This window comes from Falco naumanni, chromosome 3 (assembly GCF_017639655.2).
Source record: "Falco naumanni isolate bFalNau1 chromosome 3, bFalNau1.pat, whole genome shotgun sequence".
Taxonomy (NCBI): domain Eukaryota; kingdom Metazoa; phylum Chordata; class Aves; order Falconiformes; family Falconidae; genus Falco; species Falco naumanni.
In genome coordinates, this window is record NC_054056.1 from 13002401 (window position 1) to 13030138 (window position 27738).

Below are 27738 nucleotides of genomic sequence, written 5' to 3' on the forward strand. Positions count from 1 at the left end.
TCCTGCACGCCAGCAGCATCTCACAAGTATGTGGTGGGAGAGGCTGTGGCAGTGAAAGATGTCCAGACATGGGACCAAGTCCATCCCAGACCTGGAAATGCTCCCTCCATCCCTGCTCCCACCTGGCACACTGTCCCCTTCCCGTCGGCCACAGTGGGGTTTTTAATAGCCATTTCCCTGTGAAATCACAAAGATTGCTGGCTGTGAAATACAAATGATACGTACTAAATGCTGTGTAATGGATTCCACTTGCAACATTTCATGACTGTGTGTTTCTAATAAAAGCCTCCAGGAGCAGGGCGGAGGCTCGCTGGCTGGGGCTTGGGATGGTGGGAACACTGGGTCCCACAGCTGGTGTGCGTGGTCACAGGGGCAGCCAGGATGGCTCTTGTAAGGTGACACAGCCAGCCATGAAACCCCAAAGAGGCGTACCAAGGAAAAACCCCCAAGCTCACAGTGATGCCCTTCAAGGGGAATTGTCCATTCTCTGCTCTACCGATGGAGATGTGGGGTGAATATGTGGGGTTTAGGGGACCAGGGCAGCAGGAAGACTTGCTTTGCATTATTGTGGCACACAAAGCTACCCTGAGGACATACCTTTTTTTGCTCAGGCTGGCTGTAGAGGTGGGGAGATGTGTGCTACACAGTGCTGTAGTGTGGAGAAAAACACGTGGGCAGCGCTTGGTGCTTTCAAACTGGGGCACGGATGAGTCACCCTAAGAGCTGCTGCAGAGGTAAGAAAGGGTTTCAAGCCTTTTACGTGCCATTCAGTGGCATTGGGAGTATGGGATATTCCCATGGTGCTCCAGCGAGGAGTTACAGGTGTGTACTGAAGGGGCTTAAAATTGGCTGGTCATAGGAAAACACTCTTAAGTGAGTCATCACCACTTTTTGGGCAGCGTTGCTGGTGAGATCCCCATCTTCAGCCAGTACCGGTGTTGGGAGAGTAATAAATGGGGGGTGGGGTGGCTTAATTACACCTGAAACAGTTTGACGCATCAGGGGAACAAAAGTGGACCTGAGTATGGCCACGGTGTGTCTGGGAGCAGAAAGTGTGGTCCGCAGCTATGGGACATGAGATGCTAACTAGGAAATCTCAGGCCCTGAAAACACCTTTGAAATGCGTTTTTCTGCAGTGAAAGAGCTGAGCAGGTCCTTGCTTGGTGAGCCAGCTCATCCCTGTGAGTCTGTTCCTCGTGATACAGAGGCCAGACCTGGATGCCTCTGTATCCATTTCTGGTGTCCACAGCTGAAGGAAAATCAAAATCAAAATAAATCAGCTACGGTCATGACTCAAGGTGTGGAAAACCTGCTTGTTGTTTGCTTTATCCAGCAGATTAAGGAGTGTCTTTTGCCTTCTCTGCTGGTACTAGCCTGGATGAAGGGTTGCTAATCACGAAGGTCTGTTTAATTTAGCAGGGCAGGACTCTGTGGCTTGGAAAGTGGACTAATTCAGATTGGTAGAGGAGCATGTTTTTAATAATGTGTCTAATTAACTGTGCAGCAGCTCACCCAGGGATGTAGTCGATTCGCTATTGCTCGTAATCTGTAGAGCAAAGGTGACTGATTTCTCATAAACTGGTTTTGACCCCTGAGGCTCTTCCCTCCAGTGACTCCCCCTCTGCCTCCAGCCATCCTGGGGCACATGCTGGGTGGGAGGGATGGCCGGGAGGGATGGCCAGGAGGGATGGCCAGGAGGGATGGCCAGGAGAGATGGACAGGAGGGATAGGCAGGAGGGATGGCCAGGAGGGATGGATGGGAGGGATGGACAGGAGAGATGGCCGGGAGGGATGGCTGGGAGGGATGGCCAGGCTCTTTGCTGGCTTAGAAAGCTGCAAGCCTGCCTTCAGCATCAGCGGGTGCCAACGCCAGTGCTAAAGCCCTGCTCCCCCCGCCTGCTGCAGGAGCGCGCTGGGCTGGCTCTGCTCGACCCCAACCTTTGTGGCTACCCCGGAGCAAGCATCTACCCAGTAGGACTTATCCTGCAGGAGTTTCAGTTTCAAGGGATGTGTTAAAAAGTGCAAAGATGCTTGGACACGAGGTGCTGGTCAGGGTTACCCTGCTGCGCACGTGCATCTCCCAGCTGTGTGCATCGCGGCCACTGCGGCATCGGCTGGTGCTTATCCTGTCCCTGCCCATGGGCACAAAGCAGGACTGGGAAGGGTTTTCCGTCCTGGGAAATTTAACAGCAGTGTTGGATGCTTCCTTATGAAAGGCTCGCCCTTGTCTAAATAAACCCAGGGAAGTCCTTTGGCCGGTGCTGGGCAGTGTCGGACCAGATGTTCGCGCTTCACCCGTCTGACCTCCCGATCGATGGAGCCGTGAACCGTCCTTTGTTCCCTGTCCTTGCGGTCGGACACCCGCTGCCACGTCTGTGACAACCCGCCTTGCTGCCGACAGCCACCGGCCGTGGGGCTGGGCTGGGGGTCCCCTCTGCCCCCAGGCTGGTGGAGGTCTCACCCCCCAGGTACTTCACTGCCCCCCCGCCCCGCAGCAGCAGGAAGCGGTTCAAGCCGTTTTGTTCATGCGTTCGGTTTGTGGGTGTTGGGTTTTCCAGGGGCTGGTGTTCGGTTTGTGGATGCTCAGTGTTGGGTTTTCCAGGGTCTGATGTTTCTCCGCTCTGTGGGGAACTGGAAAACGGTCGGGTTGCTTTTTGAGGGGGGGTGGCCCCAAGTGCTGAATGAGCTTTGAAAGCTGTGTGCCCCCCCTGCAGCGAATGCTGGTGAGGGCTCTGCTCCCGGTCCCCCTGTGCGCTGCCCCATTCCAGGTGCCACCTCAGAGGACCCACGTGTTTGGTGGTGGCTGAGCTATTTGGGTGCCCCCTCCTGTCACCTGTGCCTCTGCCATGCAACCTCTTCCTTTTGGGGGCTTTGGGACATGAGTGACCCCGGCGGGCGAATCGGCAGCATCTGAAGGAAAAAAAGTAACCAGAGCTAAAAGGCGCTGAAGGTCCGTCCAGTTGTGGTGTTTCATACTGGCCCAGCTCCTCTGCAGTGGAAACCAGGTGGCTATCAGCAGCCATCACCCCCCTGCCTGGCACAGGGGGTCCCTGCAGGATGCTCCCTTCTGTCCCCCCTCTCCCATCCTTCTGTGGCTTCTTTCCCAGGCTCCCTGGTGCAGGGCTTTGCTCCCTGAGGATCAGTCCCAGCCAGGGGACATCATGGCCAGGGACAAGTGTGGAGCCGGCGAGGCTGTGCTCAGCGCTGGCCTGGCATGGTACGGGGGAATATTATAATTTGCTTTTGCCTGTGCTTGGAGTGGGGCAGCTTGTAAGTTTTCACCAAGTTCTTTAAATCCATGTCCCATGAGTCAGAACTGCGTAAAGAGATAATTATTTTCTCCAAGAGGAGTAAATAAAGGCTCAGCTAATGGGTTTTTATTCATTCATCTATAAATCCTCGGCAGCGTGAGCAGAAAGATGGGGCCAGCAGCCTGGTGCATCCCGCCGGCATCTCTGCCAGGGGCAGCCAGCCCCGGTGCCTCTGCTCTCTGGGCAGGATAAATCAGGAGACAAGAAGGAGTGCTGCATCCTCCGCAGGTGGGAGAGGTACCTGCCGCACATCAAGGTAGGATTTTTCACTCCAAGGACATGTTTTCTGCTGCCTGAGCTGCTGAGGTGCAATGAGGTGTAGAGGTGCTCCCGGCAGGGCTGGGACCTGCTGGTCCCCCACTTTGCTGCCCCAGGGATGTGGGTTTTGGGGAGCTTTGCCTTGTGCATTTGGGGTGAACGGCTTGGAGGGCAGCATTTGTGCTTCAGGTGTGCTTGGTGAGCAGCCAGGTGTGTGTTATGGCAGGAGGGACTTAGTGAAGCCAGCAGAGCCTGGTGGCTTTTTTGGGGGGGAGGGTTTTTTTTTGCAGGGGAGGATTTGCAGTGGGGTGGGGAGAGCCCTGGTGCCCTGTGAGGTTGCCCATGGTGGAAGCCCATCTCCCGTGGGACTGTTGCTCTTGCTGCATCACCCAGGGTGTCAGACACCTCTCCTGTGGGCAGACTGCACCCACTGGGATCAAGTCAGCTGGTTTTGAACTCCAGCTTCCCAATTTGGAGGAGCGGTACTGCTGCTGAGCCCCGGGCTGTGCTCACCCCCTGGCTGAAAGCAGCCTGCCTCGGGGACAGGTAGCTGGAGAGTCATGTCTGGGCTGTGGTGGCATCATGGCCTCTGGGCTCTCCATGGCACTGGTAGCTCATTGAGCTTTCCGAGGTGTGCTGTGGTCCCAGGTGCTCTGGAGGGGATGTGATGACCACGCACAAAGCTGTGCATGCAAGCTCATGCTCTGCCTGCTGGGCAAGTTTGGTCTTGTGGACATCGATGGGGCCACCCACGGCCCAGGCTGCACGTGTTGCCTGCCATAAATTCCTTGTGCATCCCAGAGCCAGCAGCCCATCTGCTGCAGCGTGACTGACAGCGGTGCAGGGTGCTGGTGGCTTCTTGTGGCTTGTGCATCTTGGCTGCTGGCCAGCCCAGGCTCTGGTAGGGTGGAAGCAAGACCTGCCGGGATGCTCTCAGGGGGCTCCATCTCCTGCAAGCGTGGGTGAGGAACGGGGTGCTGTGATGGCAGAGGACCGAGTGCGGTGTTGGGAAATGGGAGAAGAGCAGCGTCCCCTTCTTCTAGTGCTCCCAGGGATTTAGGAGCATCCCTGGGGACTCAAGCACTCAAGCACGTCCCACAGATCAGAGCCCCTCCCTGAGCAGAGGATGGGACTGGAGCCCTCCAGAGATCTCTTCCCATCAAACTTGTGGGATCCAACGATCATTGGGAGTGCAGCAGTAAGGAGAGGATGAACTTGCTGCTCCCTCACGTGTTTTCCTCCTGCAGACATTGATTTATAAAGGCTGCTTCATGCTGAGTAGGGAGTTTGGGGGATGGTGCATTCCCTGCACAAGACTTCTCGCCTGATTTCCCGTGTCAAGGCCAAGGAAGTTGTCAGGTAATGCCTTGGTCACCCTGTACACTAAATTCTGGAAGTGTGGTACTTTTATGAGGCTCAGGTAGCAAACCCTAAACCCTGCTGAGCTGTCGGTGTTTGCGCATTTTTTGGTGCTCAGAGGATGCAGGGCTGCTCTTCTCTTGGCAGGGTGGTTTTGCATGTGGGAAGGGAGCAGGGATGCAGCCAGTGGATCCTTCCACACTCCCCAGTGCACACCCATGCAAAGAGCACTGGAGGTCTGGGGTGCCAGGGAGAAGGTGCAGACGCAGCGGATCTCAAGGGCATCCTTTCTCCACGGGGTCTGCTGGTGCCTGTGGGCGAGTTTGCTGCCAGGTGCGTGTCTCGGGGTTTCCACAGGCAGTGCCAACCACCGTAGCATCATTTCAGTGTCATGTGCTGGAAGGGTCTGGCATTGCTGATCGGTGCCAAGCCAAAACCACGTGTTGCAAGGGGACAAGACGCTCCATGCTCACTGATTTCCCCAGCTTCCTCTGCCTCCATTTCCCTGCCAGTCCCTGGAGAAGAGTGATGCCTCCCCTTTGCAGAGACAGGCTCTGGAGGAGCTGGGCAGTTCTGCCAGATGTGCAAGAGGCTTAAACCTACAGTGGGAAAAGGCAGTGAAACAGGGACCTTCCCAGAAGCAGGGTGGCAGTCTGCTCTTCCCACCTGTAGGGCATTCCCGATGGCTGGCCGTGCAGCGGGATGCAGAGGAGCCAGAAGCTCAAAGCTCCGTCTGGCTGACATCCATGCTGATACCTCTGCTGCTTTATCCTCCAAGCTTGCTTGGGAGGCGTCACCTCCTTGACAAAGCATCTGAGATGCAGAGCAAGGAAGTAACAGCGAGGCATGGGGAGCACAGGGCTGAACTGCTGGATTTTTGGCCTGGGGATCTCTCAGCTCTGGATCTGCCCTCCCCGATGCTCGTGTTGTCCTACAGCTAATGCCCCAGGCGTCCCTCTGGTTTGACTCCTGCCAAGATGCTGGCAGAGTTGTCTGGGCGACTGCTGCGGTTTTTGCAGAGCCGATGGGTTGTTTCTTCTCTCGGGGTTTGGTGATCATGCCCAGGGGACTGGGGTGGATTCTGCAGCCACTGTGACCTCCCTGCAGGCAGCACCTAGACCATGTGCTTTAGGCATCCTCTTGGTCTGTGAAGGATTTGCTGAGCGGCTGGAAATGTCTGCCTTGCTTTGCAGCAGGTTCCTGGGGCACTGGGGCATCTCCATCCCTGGAGCTCTCCCAGGCTCAGCTGGGCAAAGCCCTGGCTGCCCCAGTCTCGTGGTGGGGATGCAGCTGGACCAAGATCCCCGAGCTCCTTTCCACCAGCCCTGTGGGATGCTATGAAATCATTCCCCATCCTTGGACCACACCGTCCCTGCTTGGTGCGTAGCAAAAAGTGTTGGAAAGGGAGAGGAAGGCTGTGGGTCCTGGGCCTGTCCTCACCCCAAAGGTCTTCAGGGGCTCTGCTGACCACACAAAGGAGTTGCTTGAGAGCTACCAGTTGTCTTGGGGATGCTGCTGCTCTCAGGAAACAGCTCCAAAGTTGCTAACATGGTCCTGACACCGCTCATCCCTCACCCCTGGATGGAGCAAGCAGCGCCCAGGGCGCTGGGATGCTGCCAGCGAGGCGTGTCCGTGGCTCTCAGCATTCCCTGGTCACTGCTGGTCCCCAGCCTGGAGGCGCCTTGTCTGCTTGTTCCTCCTGGCTCTGCCCTTGTTTTGGCCTGCTGCGTTGGGGTGTCTCCTTTGCTGCCTGACTTCATACTTGAGCATCCTCAGGGACTCGCCTTTCCACAGCTTTGGTTGTATTTGCGTTGGGTGTATTTAAAAGTCCCTCTTTTTCTCTCCTTTATGTTTGCTGGCAGTTGATTTTTTCATTGATACATCCTTTCGTAACTGTCTGCATCTTATAACTGCTAATTTACTGCTGCCAACTTCCCCCGGTTTAATTTATACAATATGTTTATTTTTACTGCAATTTTTTTCTTTTATTCAAAGCCAAGATAATTTTTAGCTAAAGACGCCTTCTTTTATGATCACAGATTTATGAGATTTTTGGCAAAGCCTTCTTAAGCTAACTGTAATTGCTCTTCATTGTTTTTGTTTACATTTCCCTCCTAATCAATTTTTGCTAATAATCGCTTTTAACTTTTGGAAATTGCCCCTTTTCCACCTGTGGGTGTTTCTTTTTGGTCAGTGCAAAACTCTCTTCCCACATATGTGTAACCAGATTATGGTTGTCTGTACCTCGGCGAGTGCTCATCCTCGCTTCATCGGTGCCCTCCGCTTCAGCTGACAAAATGAGGTTTGCTCTGCAATTACCCACATTGGTTGTATTAATTTGGTGATGGAAATGGGTCTCTACAAGCGTTGGGGTCTCCAGGACCCCATCCCAGTGGCAGTACTCATCCCGTTATGAGCAGCAGAGCTGGCTCATAAACTGCTGTCACCTTCTCCAGGCACAGACCTGCAGATACAGACCGGCACGGGCTCCTGCACGGGTCCCTGGTCCCCCAGCTCCTTGATGCAGCCCTTGCAGGTGATGGCAGCTCTGCTGCGGTGCAGATGCAAGTCACATCTGTGATTTCAGCCCTGCAGGGGCTTCTCTGTCCTTGTAATCCCACAGCCCGTCTCCTGCCTGCTTCAGGGATGCTCTTGCCCAATGGAGGGCAGCCGGCCAGCTCCTGCTTGATGGGCAGCGCTGTGATGGATTGATGGAACTCATCCCTCGCCCGGGCAGGGCCACCAGTGAGCAGGAGCCTTGCGGCATCCCCTGGTGGAGCATCCCCTTGGTTCAACCTGCTGCCTGGGGTGGTGGTGGGGTTGTGTTAGTGTGTATTACCCCAGTGTGAAAAAGAAAGGCCCCTCTGTGGTGAGGTGTTGCAGATGGAGTTTTCCCAAGGAAGGAAACATTTGCAGTTCACTAAAGATACCCACTGCCTGCAGCTGCCAGCACTGTGGTGGCTTTATCTGCAGCAGGGGGGCCTAGGGGACATAGGGTTTGTGTTCCTGGCGTGGCTGCAAGTGAACCCCCAGAGATACCAAAGGGATGGGGCCAGAGAGGTGCTCTGGCCTCGGAAGGGGCTAGAATGAAGCCAAGCTCCTTGGTGGAGTTTTGGGATTTCCTGCATCTGTCCTGGGGAGAGGCTCCCCGTGGCCAGGAGCCTGATCCGAAGCCCCCCCCCCCCCACTGCCACAGCCAGCCTGGGGCATGGGGCATCCCTCTGTGGCTTGGCAAAAACAAGCCTGCAGCTGGCCCTGCAGTTCCTCCCAAGCCGTTCCCGCTTGGAGCTGCCAACCAGGAACAAATTTACAGGCTGTCAGTAAAAACAGTGAAAAGCAGGAACATCAGGTAGATGCACAGAGCCAGACGCGTGCGGTGGAGGGCATCCGTGTTCAGCCAGGTGCTCTGGGCACTTGGGGGGGATGTGAAAAGGGGTCTGGGGCTTTGTGGGCAGCACCAGCAGTGCTGGAGGGGTGGGAGCATCTGCAGGCACTGGTGCTTGTGTGGCACAAGTCAAGCGCTGCTCGATGCTCATCTGGTGGGGGGGGGGACGACTCCCCACCCCAGCTCACCAGGGCTGGTGCAGCCTGGCTGCCTGTGCAGCGCTCCCTGCCTGTCGCTGCCTGTCCCTGTGCTGCTGTCACTTCCCTGCAGCCACCCTGAGCTCTGACACGAACTTGGTGCAGGGGACTGGCTGGAGCCAGGGATGCTTAGAACAGCCACCCCGGCTGCAGGCAGGGGCTGGTGCTGGTGGGGGGTGGTACACCAGTACAGCCCCTCCAGCCCTGGGCAGCAGCTTTCTTTGGGCACCCCTGTGCTCCGAGCAGCTCCCCGCATTGCTTTGCAAAGCCCTGGGCGTGGAAGAAGTTAACCAGGTTAATCTGCCAGGTTTGCTTGGCTGCACCAAGGGCTGGTCCTGGGCTTTGGTTCTTCTTGGCTGGGCCCTGGTGCTGCCTCCCTTCAGCCCCGCCGTGGCTCTGTGTGGCCCTGCCTTTACAAGCCAGGCACAGGGCTGTATGGCACAGCTGCCTGTCGCTGCATGGTGGTGGGGCTTTTGCTGGAGCTTTGGCTGTGTTTGGAGATAATATCTTTCCCCTGTAAATGTTATTACCCTGTATATGTTCGGGAAGGGGGGGGGGAGGGGGGGGAGGAGAGGGGGGTCACCATCTGTGTTTTCCAATAAAAGCAAATTAAAATTGAAGCCCATTAAAGATAGCTCAATTGGGATGCTGAGCGGGGCTCCAGAGCCTGCTGGGAACAAGTTGCTTGCAGCCCGTGCCACCATGCAGGGTGACAAAACCTCATTTAGTGCCAGCAGTGCTGGGAGGTGGGATGGGGGCTTGCTGCCGGCATGATTGCTGCTCTGGGTGGGGGTGGCCGGTGGTGCTGGCCCCAGGGGGAAGGAGAGGCAGAGCTGGCCAAAACCCGGTGCGCTGGGCTCACGTCACTCCTCCTGGTCCCCTCAGTGCTCGTTGCGTTGGATGATGGGCAGGGGTTAGCGGGGAAGAGGGATGGGTGCTTTGCAAGAGCCAAGCACGTGCTCCTCGCCCAGTGATGCTCTGCAGCCTCCAGGCTTCCTGCTGCATCCCAGATCTCCCGAGGTCGCCTCACCCCTGTGCCCAGGGATACAGAAGAGTCTGGGGATATAGGATGCTGTGTCTGGTATTGAGAGTGGGTCTAGGGTATTGAAGAGGACTAGGTGGTGCAGCCTGGCACCCTGGACATTACACCTTGTACCAGTTGGCCCCAGGGGGATGGGAGCACGTTATTGTGTTAGAAAGGAACTCATTCCCTTGGGAGTGCTGCAGCCAGGAGCTGCATGTGGCAGCCGCTGATGCACACCAATGGTGGCAGCTGCGTGTTTGGGCTCTGGCAGTGACAGCCGTGTGTCCATCCATGCCGTGGGGTCAGCTCTGTGTGGTGGCTGTGCCATGCTAATGGCCGGACCGGGGCAGCATGTGGTAGAAGCTGCCAGCTCTTCTGAGGCTGGAGCATCTGCAGAAGGAGCTTGTGGGCATGGGGTCTTTAACCTCCTGGAGCACCCCTGTGGCTCCCCAGAGAGGAAGAGGGATCTGGGGGCTGTAGGGAGAGATGCGGTCCTGCTCCATCCTCCTGGGAGGTGGCTCAGTGGGGAATTTAGTCTTTGCTGGGCTCGTTCTGCTGGGGTGGATGAGGCTGGATGTGAGTGAGGACACCACCTGCTTAACCCTGGGATTCCTTCCTGCAAGGTGTCTTGCAGAGATGGGGTTGGTGCCGCTGCAGGGACCAAGTCATTAGCACTGACAGCAATGGCTGTTAAATGTCTGCATCTGTGTCTTCTCTGTGTGGCTACTGCATTCCCGGCAGCAGCAGGAGGGCTCCTGCTCGCTGGCATTTAGCATCTGCATTGTCTCTTCCCGGCAGCCTGCCCTTGGCTGAACTCGGACCACCTACAAGTCCCAGGTCCTTTTGGTACAGATGCTGCCAGCAAGGACCGTGGGTCCCTGGTGCTGCTGGACCAGCTTTCTGGGGGTCTCTGGTAGTGTTATCGTGTTTCTGCTGACCCCTGGGGCAGGCGATGTTGGGAAAGCGGGGCCGGAGAGGATGCACCTGCAGCGATGCTGGGGGGCTGTGGCAGCAGGCTGGAGCGTGGTCCTCCCTTGCAGCCAGCCTAACCTGCATCTTCAGCAGAGGCCCCAGGCTGAAAGATCACAAAATCTGAATTCCCAGCCCCAGCCCCTCTCAGCTGAGAGCCAGAGCTGCGCCATGCCCCTCGTGGCCCAGCAGATGAGAGGGGAGATCCTTAGTGCTAGTCTGGATGGGCTGGTCAGCTGGGGGCGTCGAAAGCAGGATGAGTGCTTGGATGACTTGCAGGACCCCTGGGGCTGTTCAGTTGGGCTTTCCCCTTGGTTTTGAGCTTTCCAGCAGTGGAGCAGCGAGCACCATGCGGGGCAACGCCTGCGACAGCTGATGGCTTCAGAGGAGGGAGGAGAGGGGCTGGGGAGAGGAGCTGTGCAGCCGCTGCTCCCAGCGTGCTGCCTCTGGGTTGCAGCCACTGTCGGCCCCAGCTCCTGGCTCACCCAGTGTGATCATCACGACGTGTGATGTGCCCAACGGGCGGGCGCAGCGCTGCTCTGAGCCCGGCTTTCCTTCCTTCCCCACCTGGAAGGGCTGGGAGCCGAGGGACACACAGCACCACAGCATCAGCCCTGGGTTCGGCCCCCTGGGGACAGGTCCGGCGATGCGTGTGGTCCGACGAGGGGTGGGGGATGAGAAGAAGGGAGTGATCTAGGTGGGAATGGGGAGAGCATAGCCCAGCTGATGGCAGCCCCTCAGCGTGGTGCGGGAAAACTCGGGAATTTCCAGTGGGGCTGCTGAATGGCTGTGCTGAGGGCAGGGCATCTTGGGGACATCCCTTCGTTTGACACCAGTCCTGCCTCCGAGTGTCATTAGCAGCTGAGCATCGCCCAGTAGATGGGTGCTGAGCCCCACCAGCTTCCAGCACCATCCCCTGCTTCCCCGCTGGCTCTGGGGCTGTTCCACAGGGCTTGCAGGCAGGCTTGGCTGATATCCTGGTGAGCTGAGGGGCCAGGAAGGCTCCATGGCTCCCCAAAAGTGGTGACATCTTTCCCTTGCCTGTGCCGCGTGGTGTTTCTGGGGTCAGGCCTCCCCGCTCCATGCTTTGCTAGCCCCCAGGACTATCAGCCTGGGGTGCTGGCTGGTGCTCTGGGTGCTGGAGATGCTGGACATCACCCTTTTTCCTAGGTCTGGCTGGACCTAATGTTTCAGAGAAGGGCATTGAATGACCAGGCACCTGACCGTTGGGTCCACAGCACAGAACCACCAGTGCAACCCAGTACGGCTGCCCTTGGGGTGCCCTTTGGGGCTGTGGACATGGGGGCAGGATGCTGGTGGTCCCCATCCCAGCTCAGTCAACTGCCTCTTCTCGCTCCCTATCAATCACTCTCCCTCTTGGAGTTTAAGTGGATCCCTGAGTGAAGTATCCAAAATATCCTGTAGCCACCGGCTCACAATGCAGCGTGCTGTTCCTGCGCCAGCGGCTCGGCCGGGGGGGGATTGGGTTTCAGTTTGTTCCGCTGGCCATCGGCCAGGCAAAGCAAAGCTTGGGGCTGCAGAGAAGGGCCACTGGGTTTGCTCAGCCCCTCTCAGCTCTCGCTGGCAAAAATATTATAATAAGGCTCCAGGAAAGCACAGGAGGCAGAGAGGGGGCCTTTCAACTTCTAGAAGGGTAAATAGATCTGCAGTGAGGGCTCTTCGGGGTGGGGGACAGACGGGTTTCTCATTAGCCCCCCCCACATGTGGGGATGTGGTGGCTGTGCCGGAGCCAGGCTGGAAACGTGGTTTCAGGAGCACGTGTGCCTGCGCGGAGGAGTTTGTCCCAAGCTGTGGCGTCTCCATTGCAGATCCCGGTCTCGCTCCACCCAGCTGGGCTCCAGCACTGAGCCTGCCCTCAGCATCCCTCCAGGACTGGCTGAGGAGGCGCCTTAGGTGGGCTCCCAGCTCACGTCTGGGAGGTGGTGGTGAGGCACAGTCCCTGGTTTTGCTCCCAGCCCATGGGAGAGGTCTGGGTGGCTTCTTGTCTGCTCTGCATGCCCAGCGCTGGCCGTACTGATGCGATCCTGGGTCAACCGAGAAGCTCGCTCCTTGTCTTAAGAATATTGTACCAGGAGTAAAGTGCTGGCAGGTCTCCTGCCCGGAGGGAGGAGCTGGTGTGAGAAGTGAGAGGGGAAGGGAAAAAGTTGTGGGTGGAAAAATGAGGGTGGAGGCTCCAGCTATCTGTGGGGCTATTTATTTGTCCAGCTGTTTCTTTATCTGGATGAGTTTGGAGCCTGTGAATATCAAGGATTTGCCAGAACTTCTGAGAAACTTGGAGCCAGATGCTCTAAATTGGTCTAAATTGGCAAAACTCCATGGAAGTTATTTTTCCGGACACAGAGAAGTGTGTCTGCAACGTGCACAGCTCCTCTGTTAATCCCTTGCCCATCCAACCTCTCTGCCTCCGTCGCTTGGTCCTGTCACTCTCCATCCCCAGTTCTGGCCATCCCATGCTGGTGTCCCCAGTCACCACCAGCATCCAGGGTGATCCCAGTCTTGTACTCCCGTCCCAGATCTGCTCACATGGGTCCTGATGTGGCCAGACGGGAAAAGCTGGTGCCGCTGAGGTCCCCGCACTCATCTCATAGTGGCTGAGCAGCAAGAAGACCGGCAGAAACGTTGGAGCCCCCCACCCAGGTCACTGCCATAGCAGATCATCGGCTTGGTGGTCTCTTAGCGTAGCTGTTGAGCATCTGGAGGTGGCGACGATGCATCTTTAGATGCAAAGTGCTCGTAGCAAGCAGCAGTGCCGGCAGCGAGCCCCAGCACTGGCAGAAAGTTGCTTATTGAAAGCATCTTCAAAGTGAAAAGGACAGGCACTTATCTCCTAACCGTCCCGTGGGGAGCAGTGCGGTTCCTGGTGGGAAGCGGGCCAGAGTTGCGTCTGCTGGTTTCGAGCAGCTGCAGATTTATTTATAATGCCGTGGGTAGCATGTGAATCTGCAGATAAACACGCGGGAGGGAAGAACACAAACAACAATATTGAGAAAATGCTGCTCTGGAGAGAGCATTTCACTGAGCTGCAGCTATCACCAGCCACCAGAGATGGGCCAGGGGCCAGACACCCACCCCTGCTGCTCCTGTGGAGCTTTGCTCCGTGTCATCCCGTCATTGCTGGGGGGTTGCTCTGTCCTGGATGCCAGGCAGGTCTTTATGGCAAAGGATCAGCTGTGACAGCGAGTGAAGCTGCCAGATTTGCTGGTTGAAACGGGCACCTTGTCCTCTCCATGGCTGGCAGGACAGGGCTTGGGGCTGCCCATCCAGGAGCTGGTCCATCTTTGTTGTCCCCAGCTGGCTCTGTTGGGTGCAAGGAGCACAGAGCAGCCTGCGGATGGGATCTGGAGATCTGCTGGGGGAGAGGTGGCCATGGCACCCTACCACGCATCACCCATGTGCTGCAAGGGGCTGAGCGCGCCGCGGGCAGCCCTGTTGGGACTGCTGCGGGTAGAGGAGCTGCTCTGGAGGATGGTGGGCTCCCATTCCTTGGGGCTTGCCGTCCTCCTGTGGGGCTTGTGCCTGTAGCAGAACTCTATGACTGACGCCTTGGTCCCTGGAGTTACCCATCCCTTCAGAGATGTCTGTGAGTGTCTCCATGGCCAGAAGGAACCGAGGCAACCTCCCACCCAGTGTGTGCTCCTGCAACACACGCTTCTCCAGCTCAGCCAGGATGGGGAAAGATGCAAACTGTCCAAGATCTGCTCCTCTAGGCAATTACTCTTTAGGGCAACGTTGTTTTCCACGTTTCTTACTGGGTTCAGCTCCCAGGCAAAGCTGTAGCTGCTTTACACACTAAGGAGCTGTTTGCTGCTACTTTCTGCAGGTGTAGATCTTTGCAATCGTCCTTGCAAACTCCTCTTAGATGAGCTTCTGCAGTCCCACTGCAGCAATAAAACCCCCTCCAGCTGGAGGAGGAATAGATCCCAGGGGAGCCTCAGCCTTTCTCTTGCCTGGCTGAGGTGGGTGGTAGGGCCATGTCTTGCTTTTTTAAACCCTCCTGGTTTATGGGTTGCTAGTTTGGACTCTGCTTTCAGGATGGGATGTCAGAGCAGGGCTTGGCTATGTCTTCAGGGGGCTTTCCTTCCGCTGCAGCCTGCCCACCGCTGCCTCTGGCTGTGGAGATCTGAGCAGGTCTGAGCCTGGGGGAGAGGCAGAGAGAAGCCCCTGCAGATGAGGGGCATGTCGGTTCATTGGACATCACTCCTGATTTTGTTGGCTGGAGACAGGGATTAATATGCTTTCTTTGTCCTGGAATATAAGAAACTTCTCAGGAATGAGACAGTGACCTTCCCTGGAGGACCATGTGGCATCCTTGATGTCAGGTGGAGCGTGAGGGCTGGTCCTGGCTGGGTATATGGGCAAGATAACTCTGTGGCAGGCTGTTATTTGGGCAATAAAATCTTTTGAAGTCCACCATTGATGGAGGATGCAGCAAACCCACCGCCACCGTTGAAGCCCATCTTGGCTTCACATCCAGTTTTGCAGTCGGTGCGCCTAACTGAGTTCACTCCCATCCATGGGGACCAGTTAGTCATAATTTTCTGTAATTCAGGCAACTATTACTGAGTGCTAAGGTGCCAACCCATCTCCAGATGGCCAGTAGTTCGGGCAGCGGTTTGATAGAAAAGCTGTGCAAAAGGGGGAGCATTGGGATGCTAAAGCTGTGTGCAATGGGGGGCTGCAGTCTGGGGGTCCACGCTGTACAAAGGAGGTCGATAAACAGGAGCTTCAAAGACAGGGACCTATCTTAGGATGGAAGAAGAAGGAAGCTTGGCTAATTTAGTTGTCTTGGAGATGGATTCATTTGCCAGCCTTAAGCACCGTGAGAGGGAAAGAGGATTTTGGATAGCAAGAGTCTTTGTATGAGAAAATCTAATAGCTGGCAGCCGGATGGTGTAAATTCAGGCTAAAATTGGAAAAACCTGCTGAAAACCTGTGAATTTCTCCTCCTTGTCTCATGTCAAAACGGGATGTCCTTGGGCCGGCTGGGGTAGATGCATAGCTCCGAGGAGATGAGGATAAGGAGAAGGGATACTGAGGATAAGGGGCAGTGGCGAGGGCTGTGGGCAGCGTGCTCCGCAGTAGTGCACTGAGCACAACGTTCCCATTGCATGGAATTTTTGTTAAATAAGAGACTCTTAGAAATGCAGAATGCTTCAAAATACGATTTTTATTTGGGGAATTATTTATACTCTTTTAGAGTGTATCATCTTTTACATTATTTTCACTGCTATTAATATACTTACTATGCACCGCTGTCATTGACAGTGAAGATAAAGTAAAAAAAAAAAACAAACAAAAAACCAACAACTTAAATCTGTTAAGTACTGCAGCTTCCAGCTAGCACTGGGTGAAAAATGGTGTTTTCCTTTCAGATCAGAGTGCCACTGGTGTTTTAATGAAAAAACCAGGTCCTCTGATAAAATAAACACTATTATTGAACTATGTAAACAAATATTCAGTTTAAAAAGAAATTTCATAAATCTGAATGACAGCATTTCTGGACTAGCTGTTTTCCAGAACTCTTCCTAGTGGGAAAATTTGAAAAGAACTATTTTTGCTTTTGACTCTTGGAATAAAACCAAATTTTGAAATCCTGGTTTCCTGTGAACTGGAAACCGCTGGCTCTAACCAGGAGTAACGAACAACCCACAGTCTGAAAATTATTTACTACCAGAAGTAGGTGCAAGTGGCGTATCTGTGCCAAGGCACTTTCTGGCTTGCCAATGGGAGAAGAGGAACCCACGTGTGCTGTTGGGCAGTGTGAAGAGCAGTCATGTCTGCATCCAGGCTGGTCTCTTAAAGGATGGGTCTGCTCCAGGCTGAGCTTCTCTTCCTTTGTTTTTGGTCAATGGAGTGAAAGCAGGGAAGATGGAGATGCTTTTGGGGGTTGATGGCAGGACGCTTGGCTTTTTGGTGGTGAGGAGCAGCAACAGGACACAGTTACAGCCAGTAGTTCCCCATCTCTGTTGTGGCCATGGGAACTGGCACCATTTGATGTATTATAGGATGGTGACTGGAGATCTCCACTATATTGGGGTTCTCCTGACTGGTTGCTCTCAGTGAGCTGACCTTATGTCTCATGGATAAGGTGCTTTTTCTTGAGAACTGCAGTGCCCTAAAGCTGGACTGTTCCTCTGCTTGTCCTACGTTAACTAGGAGGGCAGGGAAAGTGAGGCTGCAAGCCAGATTTCATGTTTGAAACTTGTGTGTGTGTGCAATGGATGCTTTCCAGCACCCCTGCAAATGCGGTTGGTATCCCGTGTGCATGTACTGAGATCAGGGGCAGGCTCACACTCTCCCTACGGAGCAGAGGGGTATAATTCCTTCGGTATAATTCCTTCTGTGGGCATCACATTGGTCTCAGCCACAGAATCACCAGCCTGTGTAGTCTGTCCCACAAGCATCACACTTTTTCCCATGCCCAGCCTCGCTGTGCTGAAACCTTTGGGTGTGATTTCTAAACTGCATTTCCTAAACACTGGAATATCGTCCTGTTCTCTTCAAACATCAGCACTGGGCACAGCGCAGAAAAATCTCGGTGTTGCAACAAGCATGTTGCATGCCGACCTCGAGGATGGACAGTTACGCAGATGGTGGAAACCACTCCTGGTCCAGTCTATTTCTGATGGGGCTGTCTGGCCGGTTTCTGTGCTGGATGGGGAGCAACCTACACGTGTCAGCCTGAGTACTGGGGTGCCATAGCCTGAGCATCCCTTCTCATGCTGTCAGTGTAGGTACGCCAGCCTATAGCTATTTGGGATGGAAAAAAAAATAAATTCTGGAAGCGTGATGAAGGATGAGGAAGGTTTGCTGCCTGCGTGGCTTAGGGAGGCTTCTCCTCTGCTGGTCGGTGGTAGCATTGCCTGATTTATTTCGACCCAAATCATCTGGAAAACCAGCTTTAACGTTGGTTTAATTTTTTAGTACTTCGAAGTCCTAAAAGTGCTGTTGCTGTGTGCTACTGCATCACAAAGGATTCTGCCTACCGTGCAAAATGCTGGGAAAAAACTGCCCTGCTTTTGCACAAGAAACTGAAAGGTGATGGAGGAAAGCTGCTCAGGCTGGGTTCGTTATCTCTAGCAGCTGTGGTACCCTGATTCTGGATTTTGAGGAGGAAAGCCCTGCTGGGCTGGTGGGTGGAGGAGGACGTGCCCCCATGCATTGCAGGAGACAAGGCAGCCAGGGAGCAGTGGGTGATGGATGGGGAAGCGGATGGGTAGAAGGAACGATACCTGGCTCTGCCCCAGCTGAGAGCTGGCCAGGGGTCTCAGCGCAGGCTGGGCTTGGAGGCTGTGTTCCTGGGCTGGCTCCTCTCCGCCTCTTTCCCCTCTGCTAGCCTCAGGCCAGTCACCGGCCAGCCACTGACTCCTTGTTTCACCTTCCCCCTGCAGAGACGCTGATGGACTCTACAACAGCCACGGCAGAGCTGGGCTGGATGGTGCATCCTCCGTCAGGGGTGAGTTATCCTGTCGCTTTGCAGGGGTCTGGGGTCTCCTGCTGTGCGTGAGCGTAGGCGGGCTGGCTCCACAGAAGTCACTGAAGCAAAGTGCCTTGGCCACGTGGAAAGGTCTAGTGGGAAGAGCACGAAGAGGATGACAATTAGAGTTCCTGATAGTTTTCTAGGAGGTGACGCTTCCAAAAAATACCCCAGGGCTGGAGGGGTGTAAATCTCACCCTACAGCATCAGGCCAGCGGGGTGCCGGAGGAATCATGCTCTCCATAAAGCCGGCCTGCAGCCACTTAAAAATCAGAGGGCGGGAGGGAGAAAATGCCAAGGCCACTGTCGTCTGTCCCCAGTGTCTCACTTGTTATCCCATTGCCTGTCACCTGGAGCAGAAAAGGATGAGGGCGCTGGCCTGTGAGGCTGCACCTACAGCAGCTGTTTGATCAAGTCCTGGAATGTCCAGCATTCCTGGCATCCCGTGGAGGGGCATTTGCTGGCTCAGAAACAACTGTCGTTCTGCTTTGCCGGTGCCAGGAGTCCCCTGAGCCACATCCCAAGACCCCCCATAACAAGCTCCTTTAAAGAAGAGCTTGGACAAGGCCGTGCGTGTCTGCAGCACCCACGGCACAAAACCGGAGTGGCCTCTGCCACCTCCGTGTCTCATGGGGCTTGTGTGGGTCATCGAGATGCTTCAGAGCATCCTGCCCAGCTCTGGCCGGCAGCAGTGTGAAGCCCCCGTGCCCGCCACCCCCAGACCTGCTCCCTCATGCTCAGATGGCCCAACGCAGCTTGGCCAAAGCCTGGAGATGCTCCCTATCCCCGTGCTCGGAGGTGGTGGCTCAGGCTCCATCCTGCCCTCCATCCACCCTCCGCAGGGGCTGGATGAAGACATTTCTGTGGACCTCACCCCAAGGCTGACAGAAAGCCCCCTCCCTGAGCCGACTTGGCAGAAGAAAAGAACCGGCCGCCCAAGGCCTCCATCGGGGAGATTAAACCTGGCTCCCCAGCAGCCCCGCTAGGACGGGGCACGGGCGCTGAGCACTGGTCCCCCATCACCATGATAAAGCCCCACGCCTGCCTGCCAGCCCGGCTGCTTTGCCAGCGCCGGCCAAGGGGGATGACGGGCGCACAATAGGCGGGAGCAGAGGTCAAGTCTTTTTCTCTCCTCGCCCAGCCTTTCTTGTTTGCGGCGTTTCCATATGTAAAGCATGCCTTGCTCCCCGCTCCCCAGCCCCACGGTAATGAGGCCTGGGCCTGCTGGAAGCCGTCTCCCTGTATTATTGTGCTGCCTTCTTCTTTTGAGCTCCCGGCATGTTAATTAGAGAGCGAGGAGAAAGGGAGAGGCTTCTAATTAAGCATCGAGGAAGCGCAGGGGCTGGTGCACGGGGGTGACTTTCTCTCCTCGCTGAGAAAAGGGAGCTTGGGAGCTCCCCCCCGCCCCCCCCCCCCCCTTGCTCGCTGCTGCAAGGGTGCAGGAGGATGCTGAGGGTCCTGAGCCTGGCCCCTGTGGTGCTCCCAGGTCCCCTGGCCCCATCAGGATGGAGATGTCCATCTGGGAAGTCCAGTGTAGCCCCGGCATCACTGGTGGGATCTCCTCCCATGCCCACCTCCAGGCAGGTCCCTCTGGGGGGCCATGGCATGCATCATGCTCTGCAATGTGCACGTCACGGGTGCTGATGCTGTGGTGCCTTCACAGCTTCTCCCAGTGCAGCCTCGTGCCCACTGGTGGGACAGGGCAAGGCATCCTACCCATGGGTGGCTGGCCAGGTTGGGTGCAGCCAGCATCATCTGGAAGACAAAAGCTGATGGGTGCTCCACCTGTTTGTTGCTTCTTTGGTGAGAGATTCTAAAGCCCAGACAGTTGCTTTTTCTCTGGCTGTTGAGCCCCAATACTACATGTAGGTGTCCCCATGCCCTGCCTCCACTGTCTACGGTTCAGCCCTGGGCTGTAGGGGCTCTCCTTCCACCACATGCTCTTCATGCTCATGCCCTGAGCCCTCCCTGGTGTGGGTGAGGACAGGGCAGCACTGCACATCCCTGAGCTGGTGACTTGCTGTCTCAGAGCGGGTGTCAGGAGTGGTCCAGGCGAGGGAGAGCCACATCAGAGGCAGAGCAGGGGAAGGAATTGTTTCCCTTGTCCTTTATTCCTTCACCCTGCTCCCAACTGGTGCCCTAAAAGATGGGGAGATCCTGCAATTTTCCATTATTACACCAAATTTATTTCTGCAAAATAAAGCAAATGATTCCCCTGCGTTTTGCAGGGATGCTCTCCTCCTCCCCCAGCAATGGCAGCAGATTTGCAGCCACTGCCAATCAGAAGTGGTTGGAGCTGTTTGGGGATCTTCCCTGACAGCCTTCTGTTGGGCTGTTAGCCTTGACGTGCGAGGAGCAATCTGTCTCCCATCTCGTGAGCCTCCCTCTGCAGTCCTGGGTGCCTTTGTGAGACCTTTTGCAGGCCAAGGGGCTGGGGCTGCTCTGCTCCTGCAGGGTTTTCCCTGCGGATCTGGGTCCTGGCACTGGTGCTGGATCCGGGCTGTGCTGCTGCCCTGCCCTGGGTGTCACGATCCTGCATCCAAGGCAGGGTTGTGCTCGGGGTTTCACGTCTGTGGGAAACGGCTCAGCTTCCACTTGAGCAGGTTTATGAACGAGTTCATGGGAAGCCATTCCAGCTGGCTGGAGCCGTGTCACATGCTCGCTGGACCCTGGTCCCTGCCGCCAGCATCACGAGGGTGCTGCAGGTGGGGAGGGGGCAGCACGGGGAGGTGCTTTGCTCTCCAGCAAGGTCCTGGGCTGGGGAAGATGTTCTGGTGAGCCAAGTGAATGGTTCTCCTCCCACACAGACCCTTTCCCGTCTGTACCTGCCACAGAGGAGTGGTGGGTTGCAAGCTGCAGCTCTGCCCTTCCCTGCTACATCACCCACCCCGAAGTCTCCCCATCCTACAAAGGATGGAGACAACAAACACGGAAGGTTTTGGGGAAAAAAAGAGCCTGGGGAAGGGGCAGGGAGCTGGACAGGGCCGGGAGGTGTCTCAGCAGCTCTGAGCAATGTGGAGACTCCTCCAGAGCTGGCAGTCAGCTCTTGGTCAGCTGGGGGGAGCTGGATTGAGCTTCCCATGGGGGAGTATGTCAGCTCTGAGCTCTCTTGCCAAGAAGGATGTTCCTGCCGTGCTGCAGCTCGTGGGACACCCCATAGATCCAGTTCAGGACAGCTGGGACTGCGACATGTGCACAGCTGCAGGAGGGACCCTAAAGATTGTTGGCCCTTGAAGGGGCAGGGATGAGGGCTGCCAGGGGGTCTTGCCCAGCATCTCCTCGGCTGGGTAAGCTGCGGGGTCAGCCGGGCTCCCGTAAACCTTCCCTCCTGCCTCTGGGGAAAGGCCACTGGCTACTGGCCTGTGGCTCAGCCAGCCGCCTGCACCGGTGCTTGGGCTGCAGCCGGTGAGGAGGTTTTACGGCTGCATTACACGCTCCTGAGAAAGCAGGTCCTGTCTGCCACGTCTGTAACCGTAGCGGTGCGATGGGAATACATCTGCTAAAGGCATCGTGTTACTGTGCTGGGAGGCTGTGCCGTACCGCAGCCCACGGGCAGCAGCCCCTGCTAAAGACATTACCGCCTGCAGGGGAGGTGCGTGGCCCCACCGTGCCCTGCCACCTGGCAGAGATGCTTTAGCATCAATCCGGGCATGGACCACGGTGCTGCTGGCAGTGAGATGGCCCCAAGCTCTGCTGAGGGCTTGGGTCACCTTGTCCCCGCGGTGCGGAGCCTGCCCGGTGTGCAGCGTGGGTCAAATCCTGCCAGAGCAGGATGGAGGCTCGTAGGTACGGGGTGCTGGGCTTCTGGGGCTGCCTGGGTGATGGGGTGGACGCGGTGTGGGGCAGCTGGTGCAGGCAGAACCTGCCTGCTTGGCACGTGGGGGGGTTGGGAGAGGTGAGGTGGGTGGGAAGCATCAGTTCAGTGCAGCCCCTTGACTTTGTGTGTCCTGTCCGCAGTGGGAAGAGGTGAGCGGGTATGATGAGAACATGAACACGATCCGCACCTACCAGGTGTGCAACGTCTTTGAATCCAGCCAAAACAACTGGCTCCGGACCAAGTATATCCGGAGGCGAGGAGCACACCGCATCCACGTGGAGATGAAATTTTCTGTCCGGGACTGCAGCAGCATCCCTAATGTCCCAGGCTCCTGTAAGGAGACTTTTAACCTCTATTATTTTGAGTCAGACTTTGACTCGGCCACCAAGACTTTTCCTAATTGGATGGAGAATCCTTGGATGAAGGTGGACACGATCGCTGCCGACGAGAGCTTCTCGCAGGTGGACCTAGGTGGACGGGTGATGAAGATTAACACCGAGGTGCGCAGTTTTGGACCTGTCTCCAAGAATGGTTTCTACCTGGCCTTCCAGGACTATGGAGGCTGCATGTCCTTAATCGCCGTCCGTGTCTTCTACCGCAAGTGTCCCCGTGTGATCCAGAATGGGGCCGTCTTTCAAGAAACCCTCTCAGGAGCAGAGAGCACCTCTCTGGTGGCAGCCCGGGGGACGTGCATCACCAACGCAGAGGAGGTAGACGTGCCCATCAAGCTGTACTGCAACGGGGACGGCGAGTGGCTGGTGCCCATCGGCCGCTGCATGTGCCGGGCAGGCTACGAGTCGGTGGAAAACGGAACCGTCTGCAGAGGTAACCGCTTGCCTTCGGTCTCGCTCAGCGCGCTCGCCTCGCTGCCGACGGGCTGTGCTGGTGGCGGCAGTCGGGGTTTGCAGCTGGGTGCTGCGTGAGCTGCCTGGGAGTGACCTCCTTGAGCAAGGCTGGGAGAGAAGCACGTGGGGACGTGGGAGAGGAGCATGTGTGGGGATGCTGACTCCGTGCCCAGCTCCTCAGTTCCTGCCCCAGGCTCATCCAGCCATTGCAGAGCCTCTGCGTTACCTCTGGGTCCTCAGAGCCACCAGTCCCCAGGGTGCTGGCCAGGGGCTGGTGCCCTCCGTGTTCTCCAGGTCTTGGAGGGACACACATGCGTGTAGCCGTGGTGCGTGCCACCCATCTGCAGTCACCTCCCAAAGCACTATGGCCGTTCTCACTTCGGTTTGTGCCCTGTGCCTTGACGTGGGCTGAAATGCTTCTGGGATGAGAGGAATGGCAGTGAGGGCACCCAAGGGTGATGTGGTGGGAAGGAGCAAGTTGTCTGCAGCGTTTTCCTGCTGAGGTGCGGGATGGTCATGGGCTGTTTGGGACCAGGCTCACCTCTCCAGCCTGGAAACCTCCAAGCTCCTGCAGTAGCTGGAGGTCTCCTGCCCCTGCAGATGTTGTCCTGCCCTTGCAGATGTTCAAAGCAGACTCCAGGAGTTCCTGCTCCATGAGCTGAGCACCATGGAGCCAGCGTGGTCCCCGGCAAGTGAGAGGCTCCGCACTGCTCTCCCTGGAAGCACTGTGCCCAAACCCATCTCCGTGCCCCTCCCAGTCACGTGTGGGCTCGGGGAGGTTGAGAAAGGAGCTGCTGGGGGTATTGGGAGAGAGGTGGGGACCCAAGACTTGCATGTTTATTGGGCACCTGTGGCTGTACAATGCATAGAGCAAACTATAGCGTTTAGCAAATGGACTCCTCTCCCTCCCTGTCCTGGATGAACATCAAACTCCCATGACAATTTCGATAGCATCAGTGCACTCTGAGCAAAGCTGGGGTTTTTCTGAGATCAATTATAGATACATGGGTGGGCACTGCAGAGTGAGAGCTTGGTCTCCTCGGTTCTTGCTGTAGGAAGGGGTGGCTGGGCAGCACCCAGCAAGGTGCTGGTAGTGGGGAGACGGGCACACCGGAGAGCGGGATGGACAGTATCTGGCCATGCTTAGTTGGGTCTGCAGGTTGGATGGTCCCCTTGGAGAGGGAACCATGTCTCCTGCTCTTGGCTGGGCTGCTCGCGACAAACTACAGATCCTGATGTGCTGCAGGTGTCGTGTCATATCCGTGCTTTGAGCTGCTCCTCCCTAGGGCACCCAATGTCTCTGGCCACCGAGCTTGGGGTGACCAAGTGTCCTCCAGCTGTGGCAAGGACGGTGCTGGGGAGGGGGGCAGCACAGCAGTACTGCTGCAGTGCAGGGTGGAAAGGGGGCCTGGCTAATCCCAGCCTCGAAGGGAAGATGGGTGTTTTATGACACCCAAGTGAAGCATTTGTAGCAACACCAGAAGGCCAAAATGATTCATGTCAGCTTTTCCGTCTCAGGGTTTTTTTTTTTTTTTTTCCCTGAGCAGACCCAGCCCTGCACAGCGCTTTGCTCTGATGCAGCTACAGTTTCTTGGGGCTCCCTGGTCCTGCTGCCAGCCCAGCCAAGGGACGGTCCCTTTGCGTACCTCAGGGCTCCTGGGGTGCCTGGTGCAGGACCCTGTCCCTGCAGGATCCGGGGAAGAGGCGGAGTGGGCAGGAGCAGGGGGCCAAGGTGGAGGGAGCGAGCAGGAGGGAGAGGCCAGGTCTCCTCTTTGTCTGCACAGCAGCAGGATTTTGGGAGGTCCGTACCTCAGCATCTGTTTCTCCAGCCGGTGCTGGCGTGCGCCTGGCCCCGCACTCCCCGCCGTCATTAATCACACGGTGGCCGGCAGCCCACCGTCTCCGTGGGGCAGCTGACTCCAGGGCTCCCTTCCCCTCCCTTCCCCTCCCTTCCCCTCCCTTCCCCTCCCTTCCCCTCCCTTCCCCTCCCTTCCCCTCCCTTCCCCTCCCTTCCCCTCCCTTCCCCTCCCTTCCCCTCCCTTCCCCTCCCTTCCCCTCCCTTCCCCTCCCTTCCCTTCCCTTCCCCTCCCTTCCCCTCCCTTCCCCTCCCTTCCCCTCCCTTCCCCTCCCTTCCCCTCCCTGCGTGGGGCTGTGTGACTGGGGCTGGACAGGACCCCGGGGCTGGACGGACCCCGGTGTCACGCCAGACTGGGTCACACCTTCCATTTTCCCCAGCAGAAGAAGAGCAGGGACTGGGAGGAGAGGCAGCCACGCAGCTGGCCGGACAGCCCTAGCACCCCCATCCTCTCCCAGCCCCCCCAGTGAGCCCCACAGAGGTCTGGGGAGGGGGCTGCTCACCCCGGCTCAGTCGGGCAGGGACAGGGCTCCCCTCCCCAGCTCATCTCGGGAAGGACCTGCGGGATGCAGCCCTGCAGCCGTGCCCACCCCCATGGTGTCCTTGCCCCCGGTCCCCCCAGGGGCAGCGCACAAGCCGCCTGGTTCGGGGGACTGGCTCGTACATGTGGCCGGCAGGTTTTCTGCTGTTTCGCGGGGTGGGAGGGAATCTGGGCCCCTTTCCAGAAGCAAAACAAAAGCAAATCCGAGCTGGCGCTGGGGGCGAAGGAGCTCTCGCACAGCTCGGTCACCCAAACAGGACGTGGCGGGGAGCGTGGGGGACGCGGCTCGCTGGTCCTGCCCCGCCGAGGGGTCCCGGTGGAAAAGGGCATCCCAAGCGATGGCCAGCTCCTCTGTGCAGCTGCAAGGCGCGGGAAGGAGTTGCTCATTTTCTCCGCTGGACTTCTCATCTGGCTAATACGGCGCAGGGCTGCTCACGGCAGTGTACACAAGGGATATTTATGGAGGAAGTTCATGCATCTAACAGCTTAAGCTCTTCTAAGCTTGCAGCCCCAACACAAAAGGATTTGGGGGCAGTTAACAATTCTGTGTGGTTAAGAGATTTTCATTTTGCTGGGCCTTGCTCGCCAATCCCGCAGGGCCCTGCGAGGGGCTGCCTGCCTGCTCTGCTCCACTCCTCCGCTGGCTTCCCAGCTCCTTTCCGCGCTGGCGAGGGGCTCCCCGCACGCGCCTCCCCCCCAGCCAAATACGCCCAGGCCCATCCTCCCTGCTTCACCTTCTCCTGCTCCCTGCCTGCATCTTTTTTTTTTTTTTTCTTCTTCTCCATCTCCCTGTTCTTTGTCTGCCGCCTCCCCCCTTCTCCCCCGCCCATCCCTCCCATGCAGCATATTAAGCGCATTTCTCTACCTCCCGTATTCATTGGCTCCCCTCTGCAAGAGCAGAGGCAGAGCTATTGTGCTGCCTGCTCGCTCTTTTCGCACTGGACAGTTGACGAACGCTGCCTGCAAGGGTCTCTGCCTGCTCAGGGATGGCAGATGCTGGCTGCTGGTCCTGGCTGTTGAATCCTGCGTCCAGCTCTGCTCCATCTTGGGCGGGCAGCTTCTTGGTGGTGCTCCTGTGGCGATGACCGGGGGGCGTCCTTGTTTGGCCCTGGTAGTGTGGGATGCTTTTGCCCTGCAGAAGCTGGTGGTGATGCTCTTGCTGTCATGTAGCGTCATCCTTTGGGGTCACAAGCGTTTCTGAGGAGGGGAGAAGCTAGTGACATGCTGGGAAGAGGAGAAACCTGGTCACCTAGGTGGTCTGTAGAAGATCCAGGCTGCCACCTGTTTTCTCCAGCTCAAGGAGGGAGCCTGTGGGGAGCCTGAGGGCTCAGCAGTGCTCCCCTTTGGAGCCTGCCCTGCCTTCATTCTGTTCCATCCCTGGGGTGCAGACCAGGAGAGAGGATGTGAGAGTCCTGACCCAGCTCTGGCACCCAGCCTGGTACTGGTCCTGTCCAGCCCCACTTACACCACAGTCCAGCTCCACCAGTGACCCGGCTGGATACTCCCAGGTCAGCTCCATCACTGATTCTGCCCAAGTCCAGCTCTGAAAGGGGAAGGGTGACCTCTAGGGTTATTGCTCTAGTGGGCTGGTACCCGGGGTGTCCCAGTCTGGGGCTGTATGGGGCTGGCTGGTAGGTTTTGGTAGGGCTGTGCCCTTGCAGATGTGTGTCCTACAGGTGGGCTTCGTGGTGGGCTTCCCTGCCTGTACTTGCATGTTACTTTGAAGTCCAAGCAGCTCCACCGTGTGATGGGGATGTGGGCGCAGAAGCAGTGATGCGCACCTACATGTGTGTGAAGAACCCCGAGCTGTTCGTTCACCACAGAGGTGTGGGGAGCAGTGGCGGTCTGTCCCAGCTGTGCTTGGGTTTTGGAGGGGGACAAGTATCTGCTAAGGGCTCGGAGGGGCATGCAGCTTTCTGATGTGCTGGAGAAGGGTATGTCCTAAGTACGTGATGTTTTGAAGATAAGAGGCTGTTTATGGCTCCATGCCTGTTTCGGGTCTGAGCCTCCACTGATAATGCTGGACCCAGCCAATAAATTGTAAGGCCCTAGGGGTAATTAAGCTCTTACAGGAAGCATTCCTGGTTGAGCTGGAGCAGATGCAGCCAATAGTGATGTAAATGTTTCCAGAGATGGAGAATTGCCCGTTAAATGCTTCCAGCGGTCACTCCTGCCTTCTTACCCCTGGCATTCGGACCTTGGTGAACACACCTCTGCTTTCCGTGTGCCTGTTTAAGAGTAATCCTTGGCCCCCTGGTCCTTTGGTAAGGTTTTTGGCTTTTTTGGTTTTTTTTTTTTGTTTTAGCTCTTCCCGTCCCTTGGTGCTGCTTTAGCCTTTCCATTGGCAGATCCAGCATCCACATCCAGGATGCTCACAGCGATCGGCCGAGTGGCTGCTCCAATTTCCCTCTTCCTACATCCCCCCTTTGCTTTACCCATTTGGGCAATGATGTTTCTCTGGGTGCTTTTGAAAGGTCCTTGTTCTTCCCAGTGGGACTGGGAGCAGACAGCTGCTGTGGCCCACATCCTTGTCCCTGGAGGTGTGATTTGACATGTATTTGTACTGAAACGCACATTCCTTGCTTGTGCCCCGCTCACCGAGGCATCCGGATTGCTGTGTGTCAGGAACCCATCATCTTCAGTATTTACCACACTACAACTTCCATGTCATCAGCTAAC

The 27738-nt window shown here is 56.7% G+C and overlaps 1 protein-coding gene across 4 annotated transcripts in view; it reads left to right on the forward strand.

Annotated features, from left to right (window-relative positions):
- The window catches only part of EPHB2 (EPH receptor B2), a 129626-nt gene that overhangs the window by 22383 nt on the left and 79505 nt on the right, over window positions 1–27738 (forward strand). For all 4 annotated transcript variants that reach the window (XM_040587404.1, XM_040587406.1, XM_040587405.1 and 1 more), the window contains exons 2-3: window positions 17916–17980; window positions 21959–22643. In XM_040587404.1, the coding sequence (XP_040443338.1) occupies window positions 17916–17980; window positions 21959–22643 (750 nt within the window). The remainder of the gene's footprint in view (window positions 1–17915; window positions 17981–21958; window positions 22644–27738) is intronic.